Raw genomic sequence first — 15983 nt, 5'->3', positions numbered from 1 at the left:
TACCAAATATGTTTTCTATTCCTTATAAAATTCCATTTCCTTCATTAAAATCAGAACAAAGTATTCCATCATTTAGAAATATTGTTGATTCTAATTTCTTTTCTATTCCTATTTTAAGTGTTTCTTCGAAGAAAATTATATGTTGTTTTAAGTCACTTAATTGTTCAATTGGTCCAATAATACCATCATTATATGATGGAAAAATTTTTATTAATTTTATTTCATTTATTGATAAACCATTTTCTATATATGTTGAAACTAATCAAAATGAATATTCAAATATTTTCTTTCCTCGTCATGATATTAAACAAGGAGAAGTTGTACAACTTCCAGTATCATTTCCTTCACTTATAAACAATGATAAAACAGAAATTGAAATTCAAACAAATATTCATTTTACATCACATACTTATAATGAATTAATACTTCCATGTAAATTTAATTTTAATCTTGTTCCATTAGCATTACTTATTAAGTGTGAAGAATATGATTTATCTTATCAAGATGGAAAATATCATTTATGTTGCCAAAAAGCTTTTACTTGTTCAACAATTACATTTAAAATCAAAAATTATTATCTCGAAGAAAAAATGAATTATGAAACAAGTATCGAAAGTCTTGATGGTAATACATCAGATAAACCACAAATAGAACCAAATAAAGATCAAGTAACGATTAAACTTCCTTCAGCATCTGAATTATCTCGATTCCATTGTAATTTTTATTTAAAGTTTTCATCAAATTTAGAAATCTCTATTCATATGGATTTAATATTAATTCCATTTGATTTCAAATTTGAAATTTATGATTTTTCAAAGAAAAGTTTTTCGGAGAAAGAGGTTACATTATATTATTCGGAGAAAGTCAAAAGATTCACATTGTACTTTAGCATTTCATGTGATCCACATATCAAAGAACAAATAGTCACATTTGATTCATTTTTACCTGATGGAACTATATTACATAATATTCCCAAAATAAAAATAAAAGGAAAATATGATTTTGAGATTATAATTGATGTATGTTCTAAAGAGTTAAAAAATTCCAAGATGAAATACAATTTTAGAATTGAATCTAATAATATAATAAAAGAAATAAAAATTAATTTCCTTGAAGCACCAAAAAATATATACAACACGAGGACATCCTCTAATAAAAAAGGAATGAGACCTATAAATCAAATATTAAATAATGAAATAATTCAAAAATTCCCAATGTTAGCATATGATTATATTAAAGAAAAATGGGAAAATATTGAATTATTATATCAACAAAATTCAACAAAAATGATATTAACAGATATAATTACTCCTTTTGATTATTTACCTTACACTAATCCAATGATTTCTTATGATGAAAATAATATTACCATTTCAAATGGAGAAATTATTTATGTTCATGGATGTATAAAAGGATCATATAAAATAAACAGTAATCCATTATATAATGAATTGTTAAATGATTATTTCCCAATAATTGGTTATGATGAGAAAGGTCAATGGTTCCCTGCTTTTACAACTTATCCTGAAATTGATTTAGTTGAATTAGAACCAAAGAATGAAAGCATTGAAAAAGCAATTGAAATATTAACAATGTTAAAAAGACAATTTGCTGTTAAAAAATACACTGATTTGAAGAATGTTCAAATAAGAAAAAGAGATTTTTTAAATTTCATCTTTATGTTAATTTTGAAAACTAGAAATAAAATGTTTAGTATAGATAAGTTAATCAAAATATTACCAAATGAACTTCAAGAAATGCTACAAAATCAAAATATGTTTCCAATTCCAGAAGGAATTCAGAAAAAAGATTTAATCTTAAAAGTATATGCATGTAATTATATATATAAATTTTATAAAATTTTTAAAGAAAGATATGAAATATTATCAAAAAGAGATTTCATGTTATATAAAGCTCCATCAAATGAACAAATTAAAGAAAAAATGAAATTACTTCAAGAAAAATATTTTCACGTTGAAGAAAATGTTATAAAAGCTAAAAACACTAAGCAACATAATATATCTATAATAAAAATACGAAATTATAATCAAATTATAAAATCATTAACAAAAATTCCTTCTGAAGGATCAAAATGTTATCTTCTTAGTGAATTTAAACAACCTGAGAAAAAAGATAATTTCGAAGAAAGAGATATCGTAAAGCCAATGATAATAAGTCAAGATACATCAATTGATGATTCTAATGATCTTCGATTTGAATTGCCGACAATTATAATACCACAACAAATAGAAAATGAAACAATTTCCTCATTAATTCAATTTTATCAATCATGTACTCAAGGCGCAAAAGTTCTTCCATTTTATATTAGAAGTTTAAAGATGTCTTCACTCCAACTTAAACCTGCTGAAGAATATTTTTCAAAATTAACACAAATATATCGACATCTTCCACTATATGATTATTCATTTATATCACCATATATAAATCAATTTAATGAATCCTTTAAGTTAATGGCAACTAAATTAAGTAAAGCAGGTGTTGATTTTACTAAAATTAATTTACCTGAAAATACTATTGGTACTTCTGATAAAATATCAAAAGAATTTATTTATTTGCCACATAAGAATTCGATTTTCATTGCTCAAGGAAATTGGAAAAACGAAAATATTAAAGAATGCAATCAAAGAATAAATATAATTAATCAATCAAATGAGTTACATATGACTGATATGAAAATACAAAATGATAATAAATTACCCGAATTCCAAGAAAATAAAAAAGAAAATGATAGTTCGATTGTATATGAACAACAAAATATTCAAAAATTCGATAATATTAAATATCAAAAAATTATTTCTGATATGCAAAATATAATAAATAAAGAAAAAGATAATAATGAAAATGATGATACAGAAAATCAACCAAAAGTATTTTATTCCTTTAATAATGATGATCCTATTAAAGGTGAAGTAGAAGTAGAAAAATTTGATGGAATTGCTTCACAATTTACTGAAATTGATGCAATTGTACGAGTTATTAATCGTATGAAAAACATTAAAAATGAAGAAGATAATGTAATTACGAAATCTTATGGATATAATATAAGAAATGAATTATTAATTCCTAAATCAAATAATTATACTATAAAAGATCTTATTCAACAAAGTTATTATTTAAGTTCTTCATTTGTTAAAGTTGCATCAGATTCATCAATTCCATATTCTAACATTTGTGTAAGTATTTTAGTTGATTGTAGTTCATTCATTTCAGATGAAAATAAAATATTTAATATGTTAATCATTTGTGCTTTAACTTGTGCACTTTCTTCATTAGAAATTACATATTCAGTATCTTTAATTGCAGATGAAAAGTTTAAATGTGTAATTAAATCATTTGATGAAAGTCATTCATATATTGTTTTACAAAGAATTTTAGATTGTATATTAATTAAAAGATATAAAACTAATTTAATTAACTCAATACAATTTGCTATTGATTCTATACCTGAATCAATACTTAAAACAAGACCAAATGTAGCATTTTTCACATTTACTGATGGTATAGATGAAAATCTTGTTCGAACAAAAGTATGGGCAAAATTATCATCAAATCCTAATTATTCATTTGGATTTATTTTCATTAAATCTGAACAAATTATAGGTGATAACTTAAAGTTTATTGAAGAAATTTGGCATAATCTTGAAAATGAAATAAAATCCATAAAAATAGCTCCAATTAATGCAGAACTTAATGAAGAAATAAATAATTCATTAATAAAAATTTTTGCTAATGTTATGACACGTGAAGAAAATCAAAAATTACCTTTGAAATATACCGAAATTACATTTGCTGAATTCCCAGAAGATATTCCTGAATTAAATAATCTAAATAATTTCAAAGAACTTTTGGAAATAGATTATACTAAATTAGAAGGTGTTTATTCAGGAAGAACAAATGTTTTAAACACTGTTAATAATCATTTTAACAAATTAGAAATGTCACATTATCGAAATAAAACGAATAAAATTAATACAGTTTCAAATATGAAAGATAAAAAAGAATTTGAAACATTTCTTCATGAATTTATTGAAAACAAAAAAATTCATAGTTCTTCATTAGATGCAATATTTAAGCCAAATAAAGCATCACAAACAATATTATCTTCGAATGGAACTGATTTTGATATTACTGCATTAATATTGAACATATTAAATCCTGTTCCAGATCCTTTAATATACTAAGTAGAAAAAGGAGGATTAAAACGTAATTATGACGTAACTATTATCATTGATTCATCTATTTCATGTTTTAATGAACTTTCGAGTGCACATACGTTACAAACAATTCGAAATCTTTTATCAATATTAACAAATATTGATTTACCAAGTTTCGATTTAATTATTGCAGGTTCACCAACACCGAATATATTATGTTCTGGTGTTAATACATTGGAAGCATTAAATATAAAATCACCACTTTGGGAATCTTTATTTGCAATTTTACAAAATCCTAAAAATAATATCGATTTAGCATCAGCTATTCATGCAGCATTTGATTTAAGAAGAATTCGATCCTCAGATCATTCAAGTTTATTATTTGTGATTACTGATGGATTATATCAACTAAATGAACGAAAATTAATTATCGAAGAAGTTAATTTATGTGTTCAATATGGAATTAATACAATTGGTATAGGAGTTGGAATATATCCAAAAGGAATTGAAAACTTATTTTCTCAAGTTGTTTATTCACCAAATCCATCATCTTTATAAAGAGCAATTGCATCACTTTTTGGTGATGATCCATTAGATAAACTTGATGAAATACTTCTTATAGAAAGTTCCAAACCTAATTCAGATAAAATTCATAATATAATTAAGGATTTAATTAAAAATCAAAATAATTTATCGCCATTTTCTGAACTTAAAAAAGAACTTCATGATATTAAACCAACACTTGATGCATTTTCTGATTTTTATAATGAAGAAAAAGATGTCGGAAATGCAGAAAAAGGATTTATAAATCCAACTGGAGAAAACACGGAAATGTTTGTAAAAGATTTCTTAAAAGGTCAAAAGATATTAATAGTAATGTTATGGTCAAGTGAATTAAGTAAATTAGAATCATCATTTATAGATCCTTGCTTTATAGATCAGTCAAGTGAACCAGGTCGTACAGAATGCATTAAAACAGCAGTAGAACATTTTGGCATTGAGATTAAAGTTGTATTAAATTATTATGATGCAATTAAAGAATTAACAAAACAAACTACACCAGGTTTATGTGATTATTATGCTGTATGGGTAATATGTGGACCACCATATCCAATATTACCAATACAAAAAAATCCACACACAGATCCAAATTTAGTTGGACAATTTATTGAAGTTTTGATTTTATTTTGGGAAAATGGCGGTTCAATAGTTTTTTGGGCTGATGGTGATCCACTTTATTATCAAGTGAATTTATTCCTTCAGACAGCACGCTTTAAAGAATTAGGAAACAAATGTTCCGAATTAAGAATTGGCGGTGAACATAAAGGAGGAAAAATATTATTTGGAGATAAAACAGGTGAGTTATCAAAGCCACAATCATTTAATCGAAATCCAAAAGTATTTAAAGACTATCAAAGATTTCCATTAGCTCATAATCTTGGTAAAATATTCGAAGGAATTACAATTTCATATGTACAAAATGAAAATAATCTAAAACCATTTATACCATTTACTAGAGATTCATCTGGAGGAATAAGTTCATTATTTTATCCAAGTAATGTAACATTTGGATATGGTGATATAATTATTGATTGTGGATTTACTAAATGTTTTACCGAAATTAATAAAGATGGAACATTTAAATACATACAAAATATCGCAGGATGGACTGCAAGACCTGAAATACATCAATTAACAGATAGAAATATTAAACCTAAAGATTGGCGTCCTAAAGCAATAAATTATATAATACAAGAAAATGAGATATGGTATGGATTTACTAAAATTGCAAAACATCGTTTGTTTGCTATTGATTGTTCTGGATCTGTTAAAGATAATGAGTTTTATCATTCCGAACTTCGGAAAATTTTAGAACTTGAATATGAAATAGGAGATAAAATATTTCTATGGTCAGATAAAATATGGGAAAAAACACGCGATCAAATGAATAATTTTATGGATCAAAAAGAAGGTAAAAATGGAACATATTCGAATCTTATTGTAGATATTGCAGTTAAAGCAGGTGTTGAATATCGTGACCATTTAATCATTGTTACTGACGGTGAAGTTCCAATGGAAACAGTACAAAAAGGAGATAAAAAAATGGAAAAGAAAAAGATTAAATTTAAACATGTTACAACTTATTTAATTAATGGTAACGATGGAAATAATGTTAATTTATCAGTTGGAGCTGCGTACAGTAGAGGTTGTCCAAATGAAACATATTTAATTAAAGAGCCAAATGTAAAATTAAAAATATTTGCTTTGATGCAAGAAGATTTGGATACATTAAATGCAATTGGAATGATTACAAAATATAAACAATTTAAGGAAAAATTTAATATGCTTGAAAAAGCAATACAAGCAAAAACAATCGGTACATTTGGTGACCAAAAATTAAGTGACGATTTGCAATTGTTGAAACAAAGAATTGAAGTTTCAGGAATTCCTGAAAATAAACAGGAAACATTCCATAAAAAATGGAAAGTTTTGGACAGAATGGCTTCAGGTGCTATAAAAAATGCTTTTACAATTGATACAATAGCAGCTGCTAAATCAAGCACTTCTAATTAAATTATGTAAAAATCTGATTTTTGTTGTGAAGCTTCACAGAGGGGACCATCTTTTTACTCGCTTCTGAGAAAAAAATTCTGTTTGAAAGATTGAATTCGAAATGAAAAACGTTTTTAGTTAGTTATTATTATCAGATTCAATTTTTTGGGTTCAATGTCGAAATAAACTATTTAAATACAATTTGAAATATTTATTTCTGATATTTACAAATGTTCGATATAATGCCCGTTTACTAAATTGTACTTAATCGTTTTGCATTCACTCCATCGAAACTTGGTCAAAAAGGGTTCATGCCCATTATATACATCTATTCTTTTTGAATTCAAGATTAACATCAATTCCTTTTTGTTTCAAAAGTAATTTAAATTACTATTTGTTGCCACATAATCAATAAAATATTTTATTTCAAATTTATTTTTTTATTTCAAAAAATCCGACAAAATTAATAATTTATTACACCAATAATATAAGTTATATATTAATTTGAACTTAATGAGTCGAAGCAATTCTTCAAACTTTCGAACAATTTCAACGCCTTTTTATTAAATGGCGAATTTCCTTTCGTCAAATCCTCCAATAAACAAAGTGTTTGCTGTCCACATAGCATTGGCTTTAAGTCGCTAAACGAAATAATAATTTCGATCATTTCCAAACAAATTAATTGTAATATTTGTAATTTCTTATTATTAAATTTTATGTTTTTTATATTTAACACTTCGAATATAGTCATGAAAACTTGTGACAAGAAACACGACTTATCTCCGCTTTGCGCTTCATTGAAATTCCTCCAGATATTTAATAAACATGAAATTAAATATATCGAAATATCAATTTCATTTCTTTCATCATTTTCATCAGTTGGACAACATGTACATATTAATTTCACCAAATTATTTAAATCCGATTGCATAATTAACATGGCATCATCAACATAATGTGATAACTTCTCTAAAATAGCAGAAGAATAATAACGAGCTGAAAGTGTTGAACTTTTTGTCTTAGGATTTAAGTTATTAAGTAGTAGTGGAATTAATTCTTTCGCATTTGAGTAAAATGAGTGTTTAGAAATGCCTTCATCTAAAAGAGTATTAATATCATTAATATGAACTTGAGTGGAAATGGCTGCAAGTAAAAATGAGGTGACCCACTTATCGTCTGTATTCAAAAAGTTGTAAAATGGAGGAAGTGTTGATTTTGTTTGCAAAGAATATAGGAGACGTGAGGTGGTGCGTTGTGATATGATGGAGTCAGAATGTATTAAAGAAGAAAGAGTTTCTTGTGTAATAAGATCATTTGGGATATCAAATGTATTGGAACTAAGATTAAATAAAGATACAAAAAGATCAAGTGACAAGTATTGGACAGAACAATCACAGTGAAGTGCATGATGAAGAACTTTGGGTAAAGCTGATTGTACCATGACTGGTGAATACATAGGGAAAAGGCGATAAAGAGTACGAACTGTGTTAAAATGAGCTGGATGACAATCAGAATCAAGCATGGAATATAAAAATGCAAATCCGACATTTTTTGAGGATGGTTTGAGTTTTTGGATTTCAATTTGTTCATTTTTGCTTTGCCACTCATCAAGTGACGTATACTGAGTATCTGGAGAAGGAGGTACAAGAATAGAGGCACAGGCATCACAAATTCTATCTATTGAATTTCCAATTAATGTACGATTTGATGTACATTTGCCGCACATAAGAAGACCACAATGACGACAATGATGACGCCTATTGAAATGTGTGAACTCAGCTCCACATAGCATACAGTTGTTGCTAACTGAATCATCCATCCATTTTTCTGCTGATGAATGTGTAAATGTTGATGGATCTATCGACGAAACTGATGGAAATTCATCTATCACTGCAAAAAAATTTTGTTCAAGAGAATCAATTGAGTTTTCGTTTTCTTCTTCCATATTGTACTTGACAGAGTGAATTGAACGATAGAAAACGCCCAGAAAAAAATAAACGTATTTTTATTGAGGTTCATTTATAAGACATGTGATGTAAATTTATTTCGCGATGATCGTTAATTTATCATGAAATACAATTAATCAAATGTCAACATGAAGTCCTAAGACATCTTCTGAAAATTCATAGAATATGGGCTTCATTAAAATATTATTATCTTCTTATAAAAATGGGGTTTGTATTGAAAATGCATTTTTAACATTAAATTTAATTGAAACATATTTTCAAACTTAAAAAAAAATCTAAAAGATGAAGTACATTTGATGCTGTCATATATTAATGCGTATTCACTAATGAACAAACGAATGGAAGAAAACCAAAAAGCAAAAGTGACAATCAACTGTGAGCATTAGTTTTTTGGGTAAGATAGAGACATTGTGTTTTCAAAAAAAAAATTTCATCTAAAAAAACTATGTAGAATTTATTGAAATAACTTAATTCCAGCTTCTTCTATGGAAGATTTTTGTAATGGTATTTTATTGTTAAGACATTTATATTATCATTTCTTTTTAATATTTTTTCTTATTCAGTTAATTTTTTTATCGAAGGAATCATGTTTAAATAATGTTATATATATTAAAAATATCCAAAACTCAAAAACAAACATAAATATAAACAAAATGTTTTTTATAATGATTAGTATGCCTAAAGACATAACTCCGATGTATATGCATAAATTTTTCTCTTTTTCTTTAAACCAAAAAGCTGGATATAAAGCTTCATATATTGATTGGAAGAATTTCAATATCACTAATAATAAACATATTTTAAATCTTCATTCTCCACAACATTATTCTGATATTGTATCTACAATTCAAACAAACACACGTTATACAATAAAAGACATTGATATATTTCGAAAGACATATTTTGCGCTTTCTTATTTTTATTATGAAACAAATTATAGATGGTTTCATAGAGGTACAGTTGACAACATCATAAATGTAAACATCCTTGATGATTTTTATGAATCATTAGAAACAAAATATGATCCACTTATACAACCTGTTGTATTAGGTGGATGCATTCCAAATTCTGCTACATCATTTCTTCAAGGAGGATCTGGTTATCTTTATTCTAGAAAAGCAGCTGAATTAATACTTCCCATATATGAAAAAATTATTCGATCATGTACAGAACATGAAGATGTTTGTCATAATGAATTTATTGGTTACTTAAACATTACTATGGAAGAAGCATCATCACCAAATTTCTTGGGCCATAACTTTTTAGATGATGATATAAAGCGTCTAATGAATGAATCATTTGATGATTTACCTAAATGCCCAAAGCCTAAAGTAAAAAATAAAAAAACAAAATGCAAAGAATTCCATTCACCTGTAAATCAAATTGTCTTTTTGCATCAACACGGTAAAGGAATTAGTGATGTTATTGAGATATGTAAAAAGATATTCTGTATAAAAGATGACTTTGTCCATTTTTATTTTCCCAAAGGATCAACATCGCCAAAACTCTGCAGATCAACAGATTGATAATAAATTACATTTTTTGACAAATTTTTAAATAAAATAGAAAATCGTTTTGTATCACCATTTGTTTATTCAGATGCGGCCCATCTTCTTCATTTCTTCAAAGATGAACTTGCCGAGGTTTCCTGGATGACGAGAAATGCGAACGCCAGCGGCTTGGAGAGCAGCATATTTACCTTCTGCAGTACCCTTTCCACCAGAAATGATAGCTCCTGCATGACCCATACGCTTTCCTGGAGGAGCTGTGGCGCCAGCGATGAAGGTGACAACTGGTTTTTCTTTGGTCAAATGATTCTTAGCAATCCATTCAGCAGCATCTTCTTCGGATTGGCCACCAATTTCACCAATGAGGATGATACCTTCGGTGTGTGGATCCTCTGCAAATCTCTTGACAACGTCAACGTGAAGTTGTCCTGCAAATGGATCTCCACCAATACCAACAACTGTGGATTGACCAAGTCCAGCTAATGTTGTTGCATATGAGGCTTCGTATGTGAGTGTACCAGAACGAGAAACAATACCAATTTTTCCTGGTGTATGAATATTGGTTGGAATAATACCCATCTTGCAGTGTGTACGTGGTTGAATGATACCTGGGCAGTTTGGACCAATGAGTTCAACTCCCTTTTCTTTGAGAACCTTCTTAACTTTGATCATATCATGTTGTGGGATGTGTTCTGTGATGCAAACAACAAGGCCAACGCCTGCATTAGCAGCTTCGATCATGGCTGCTGCAGCACCTGATGCTGGAACAAAAATAAGAGATGCATTAGCATCTGTTTTAGCAACAGCGTCCTTAACTGAGGCAAAAACTGGCATGCCAGCAACAATTTGGCCAGCTTTCTTTGGGTGAACACCAGCAACAACTTTTGTACCATATTCACGCATTAAGCGGGAATGGAATTGACCTTGATTACCAATACCCTGAACAACAACACGTGTGTTCTCGTCAACAAAAAGAAGTGGTTTGTGGAGATTACGAACAGGAGATGCAAGCATCTTAAATGTGAAGTGGTCCCTGTCTCTCAATTTTAACTGAATTGTTTGGTTCCAGTTATCAAAAAATTAAATCATATAACCGCTTACCACGTCACATGTCTGCAAAAATGTTTTCTTGTTTAATTTTTTCATAGAAGTATTATTGTGATATTTTTTCCAAAATCATCATCATATTATATAACAAATGCTATGTTAAAGCTAATAATTTTCTAATTTTTAAAGTCAATCTTTGATTCTTATTTGTTAGTAAGTCATACAAAGGGAAAATTTTTCTTTTATTGTAAAAAACTTAAATTAAAAATAAGAGAGAACAAAAATATTTTTCACAAGAAGATATAAAATCTAAAATTAATTGATAATAATAGCTCTACACAAAGAATGAAAGATATCGTGAACATAACAGAACAGATTAAATACATGTGAAAGGATATTGACAATTTTGTGTTTTACTTTAATGATACCTAAACTAAAAGTGGTTTAGCCTCATGAAACATTTCTACATCCGCTACACATGGATCCTGGAATAGCTTTTCTGCATTTCCACCTTCTACAATGTAATATTCATTTGATAAGAAATTCTTTTTTTTAGCTATTGCCGATGGCTCACATGCTGCATGAACAAGCAGCTTTTTACCATTGAGCTGTGATAAGTCTGGCTTGTAGTATTCTTTTAATGAAAAAATTTGGAAGATGTTAGGATTTGAGACAAGATAATCAATTTGTTTTTGTGTAAAGAATTTTTTATACCACCCTCTTTGTATCATGTCTTTTGGCGAAAGCTCAATATTGTATTCTGTTTTAAGTGTTCTGATTTGGGTTGAAGATAAAGCTACTAATAAGCGTAAGTAATACCATCCTAATGGAAAAACCATTTTCATCGAATTTTGAGGAGTAGACATTGCATTTATTCGAACACCATTTCGTGTGGAAAGTGTTGAAGAGCTGTATCCCATTCGCAAATTTTACCGATCGAAAAATTTCGGTTTCTATTACACACATAAAAAAAAGTTAAAAAAGTGACATTTTTAACGGTCGATTCGGCCTTAAGCCCAAAATGTCAAATTCGATTCGAAATGGGTAATCGCTAAAAAATACTGAAACTTTTTTATAGCATCAATCGTTCAATAGTCAAAATTGAACCAGTATTTCGGTTTGTAATTTTATTTTCGTATCAAAAAGTTGAATTGCTTTTTTGTCGGAAAGTTTTGGGTGGTTTTGGCAAGAATGCTTATTATTTGACGCCAAAAGCTATCGTTCTTGTATCGTCTTTTACCTATCAAAATGAATATAATTAATATTGTAAAGTATTCAATTCCGACTATCGGGAGACCGTTAATGGGACGAAATCATATTTTAGCTAGGTAATATAATCTTGGCTGGAGGTACTACTAACGTTATCCGCAAGATGGTGCCTGAAAAAATTCATATATTTAAACGTACTTAGATAACTCCATTTAAAAAAAAGTTTACATAAACCCCCATCCCTAGTACACTTTATACTGATCATCTGTCGACGCTCTTATATAGAAAAAGTGCTCCGCGGAGTCGGGCTACGGCAGTATACAATTTGAGAAAATTTTAAAATTAAAAAAAGTTATAGAAATTACACCTGCAGAATTAATCTATAATATCGATGAGGTGGGTTCATCAGATTGGGAAGATCGAAAACCAAAAATAGTTGCAATACCAAAGGAACTTGAAAATAGAAGTCTTCATCATCCAATAAATAGGGGAATAAGACATTCAAACCTTGTTGTCACAATAAATGGAGGTGGTGATGCTTATTTCCCTTCAATAATTACAACTGATCCAAATTCAGAAGAAATATTTAATACACCAATAAGAAAGGATGTTGATCTCAGCATGAGTATTGAGGCATCACCTTATGTCACAAAAAAGATATTCACTAAATTTATTCTACAAAAATTTGTTCCACAGATTGAATCTGATCGAAATGGACCAGATTGTTTCGAAAAACCGGCGATTCTCTTTTTCGATAATTGTTCTTGTCATCTTGATGGAAATAAATTGAAAAAATTAGCATGATTTTAGTTATTCCAAGTATTAGATCGATTGCTTTTTAGTATTTTGAAAAACCACAGAAAATATATCCCAAATAATGATGACATTCATTCAAATTTCAACATTTATATAAGATATTTCGAGTCTATGAATTAAGCACATGTTCAATAAATATCCATGCCTCATTTAAACATACTGGATTTGAATATCATAAAAAAATGGTGTTGATTACTTAAAATTAGATTGTCGAAAAGTTGAAAATTTTGATGAATTCAAAGAAATCTGGGATTATAACTATTTATAAGAATCCATGTCTTATAAAGAAGAAGCACAAAAATGGGGATGGATAAATTATCGCTTTCTTTCTGAAAAATTTCGGAATACAATTGATGGTGAATAACAAATCATCAATTAATTAATTTTATTTATTTTTGATTAAACAAATGATGTGATAAAAAATAACAGTCTAAATTCTAAAATAATATATAATATAATATTTTTAAATTCATTAATCATGAAAATATTTAATATATCTCGTGAAAAATTTTTTTTTTCTTATGATATCATCATTTGATTAAAGAACCGTCGTTACCATATCTTATACCGTTACCATTTTTTATACATAACTGTATAGTAACATTATAATATTTTTTAATGTTATGCAAAATAAACATCATGTTTTAGTGAATACATTTTTATATATATTTTTTTGATCGTTAATTTTCCTCTTGACAAACTTCTGTTAACTATCGAGAAAATCGAAAATAATTAAAGCCATGAATGAATATTAATAGCAAATGAAATAATTAATTTTTTATCAATGAAGAAATATGGATTCAAAAAGTTTAATGATATAGCGGTGGATGCATACAACTTTTTTCATTTTTCAAGTAAAATTGTAAGTAATGTTGCTAATTCGGGATATTTTTTTTGCCCAGAACGAAAAAAATATCCCAAAATCATTTGAGATTTCTGTAGACAATAAATGTGGTGTGTCAAAAAACGTTAATGGTATTTGACGGATATTTCCTCAATTAAAAATTTAAATATTATATGAGTATATAACACTAGATATGTAATATTTAGAAACATTGTTTTATTATGTTTAAATATATTATATATTAATATATTATGAATTTATTTGATTTTTTATTCAATAGTTTATGTAATTTTTGAGTGTAAAATGATCGACTTCTTTCAAATACATCTGTTAATATCTATAGGGAAATATGTTTTAATTTTTTCAATTATGATTATTATGAATCCGAGTAATGATGTAATTTTGAAATTATGGGTTGACCTTTAAATTTTTGAGTTGCCAAATCCAAAATTTATAATAATATAATGATGAAATTTGCAAATTTTTTAGTGCCATTATCGAATTAAACATACTAATTTTGGTATGACTGTCATATGTCATTCGTTTTGATGGAATTAATTAGTATAATAAGTTGAGTGTTATAAATAATTTGTTTGGTGGTACGATGGTAAATTTTAATATCATTCATTTAGCCCGTATGGTTGCCCATATCGTTACCCAAGCGGCTGTATTCAAATTTGAATGATAATACGATCAAAAATCACGTAATTAGCCCATATTGTTGCCCAAAACGGTTATATTCAGAAAATCATATACAATATGGGTAAAACCGCTTTTAAGTTATTGTTGCGAAAAACATTAGTTATTGCGGTTCATACAAAAATTAAAATTTAGAGTGAATTTATTCAAACAGTAAAATTTTGGTGAGCAAAAGTGAAATGAGATGACTTCATTTTTGATATAAAATATTGAATTCGGCTTTACCCATTGGGTTGGGTTTTCATTATCCCTGTAAAATTGGGAAAAACTAGCATCATTATTGTAAGCTTTCATATATCTAGCTGACCATGGTCTATATCAAAAATTATACTTTGTTTGATTGATGAACGCTCAAGAAAATTATAATAAACTTTTACATAATGATTTTGAACTTCATAAATATGTTAAAAAAAATGCGTTAATTATATACAATGAATTTTCATAATAATTTACTTTTTGTTCAAACTTAAGTTATCACAGATAAAAGCAGAACTACTCAAGACGAACACTTATTTGAAATTGAAATATCTTTCTTTTGATTTTTGAAAAAATAATGCATTTTTATCATAATGTCTCTAAATTTCCAATTTTTTTCTTTAATATAATTTATCATTTACTTTTAGTGGTTATGATTTGGATAAATTGGATTTACGATAATAATCATATAATAGAAGAAACATAAAATTTGCCAAATAACAAAAATGTTCGTATTTATTAAATTAATAAACAAATTATAATATTTTGTTCTTAAAATATGTTTACTTATATCTGACTGATAAATTTTTCTTCTTTGAAATCGTCTGCAAATGGATCTTCTTCAATATTTGAATTATTAATCCCAAATGAAAATGTATTATCGATTTCATTAATTTTATTATTATTTTCATCTGAAATATTCATTTCTTCTTCATTTTGTTTCCGCTTCTTATTTTGATATTTAATCATAAATATTATGATTATCATTATAAATACAATAATTATTACAATTACAATAACAATTATAATGATAATTAATGTTATTATCATTAGTGTTTATTATTACATCTTCAATATAAGAAATATAAAAGAAATTTGAATAATACGTAAAATATTCTGGATAATATATAATTGTATAATTATAATATATGAAATCAACATAAATATATTTAGTTTCAGATTCAATGAA

The 15983-nt window shown here is 27.2% G+C and overlaps 3 protein-coding genes across 3 annotated transcripts; 1 reads left to right on the top strand and 2 right to left on the bottom strand.

Moving 5' to 3' along the window:
- Positions 1-5006: 5006 nt before the first annotated feature.
- On the top strand, positions 5007-6749 carry GO595_001370 (uncharacterized protein; the record flags this gene model as incomplete). The annotated part of the gene is made up of 1 exon (XM_067914161.1): positions 5007-6749. The coding sequence occupies one exon, from the start codon at positions 5007-5009 to the stop codon at positions 6747-6749; it is 1743 nt and encodes a 580-aa protein (XP_067778362.1).
- A 3541-nt stretch (positions 6750-10290) lies between these two features.
- Positions 10291-11217, bottom strand: GO595_001369 (succinate--CoA ligase subunit alpha; the record flags this gene model as incomplete). Its single annotated transcript, XM_067914160.1, has 1 exon — positions 10291-11217. One exon carries the CDS (start codon positions 11215-11217, stop codon positions 10291-10293), a length of 927 nt encoding a protein of 308 aa, XP_067778361.1.
- Positions 11218-11678: 461 nt separating this feature from the next.
- On the bottom strand, positions 11679-12170 carry GO595_001368 (Clan SB, family S8, subtilisin-like serine peptidase; the record flags this gene model as incomplete). Its single annotated transcript, XM_067914159.1, has 1 exon — positions 11679-12170. One exon carries the CDS (start codon positions 12168-12170, stop codon positions 11679-11681), a length of 492 nt encoding a protein of 163 aa, XP_067778360.1.
- Positions 12171-15983: the final 3813 nt, after the last annotated feature.

Source organism: Histomonas meleagridis (genome assembly GCF_020186115.1).
Source record: "Histomonas meleagridis strain 2922-C6/04-10x chromosome Unknown contig_14, whole genome shotgun sequence".
Classification (NCBI taxonomy): Eukaryota; Parabasalia; order Tritrichomonadida; family Dientamoebidae; genus Histomonas; species Histomonas meleagridis.
The sequence above is the reverse complement of the archived record's forward strand: the minus strand, read 5'-3'. Positions and strand labels throughout refer to the sequence as shown.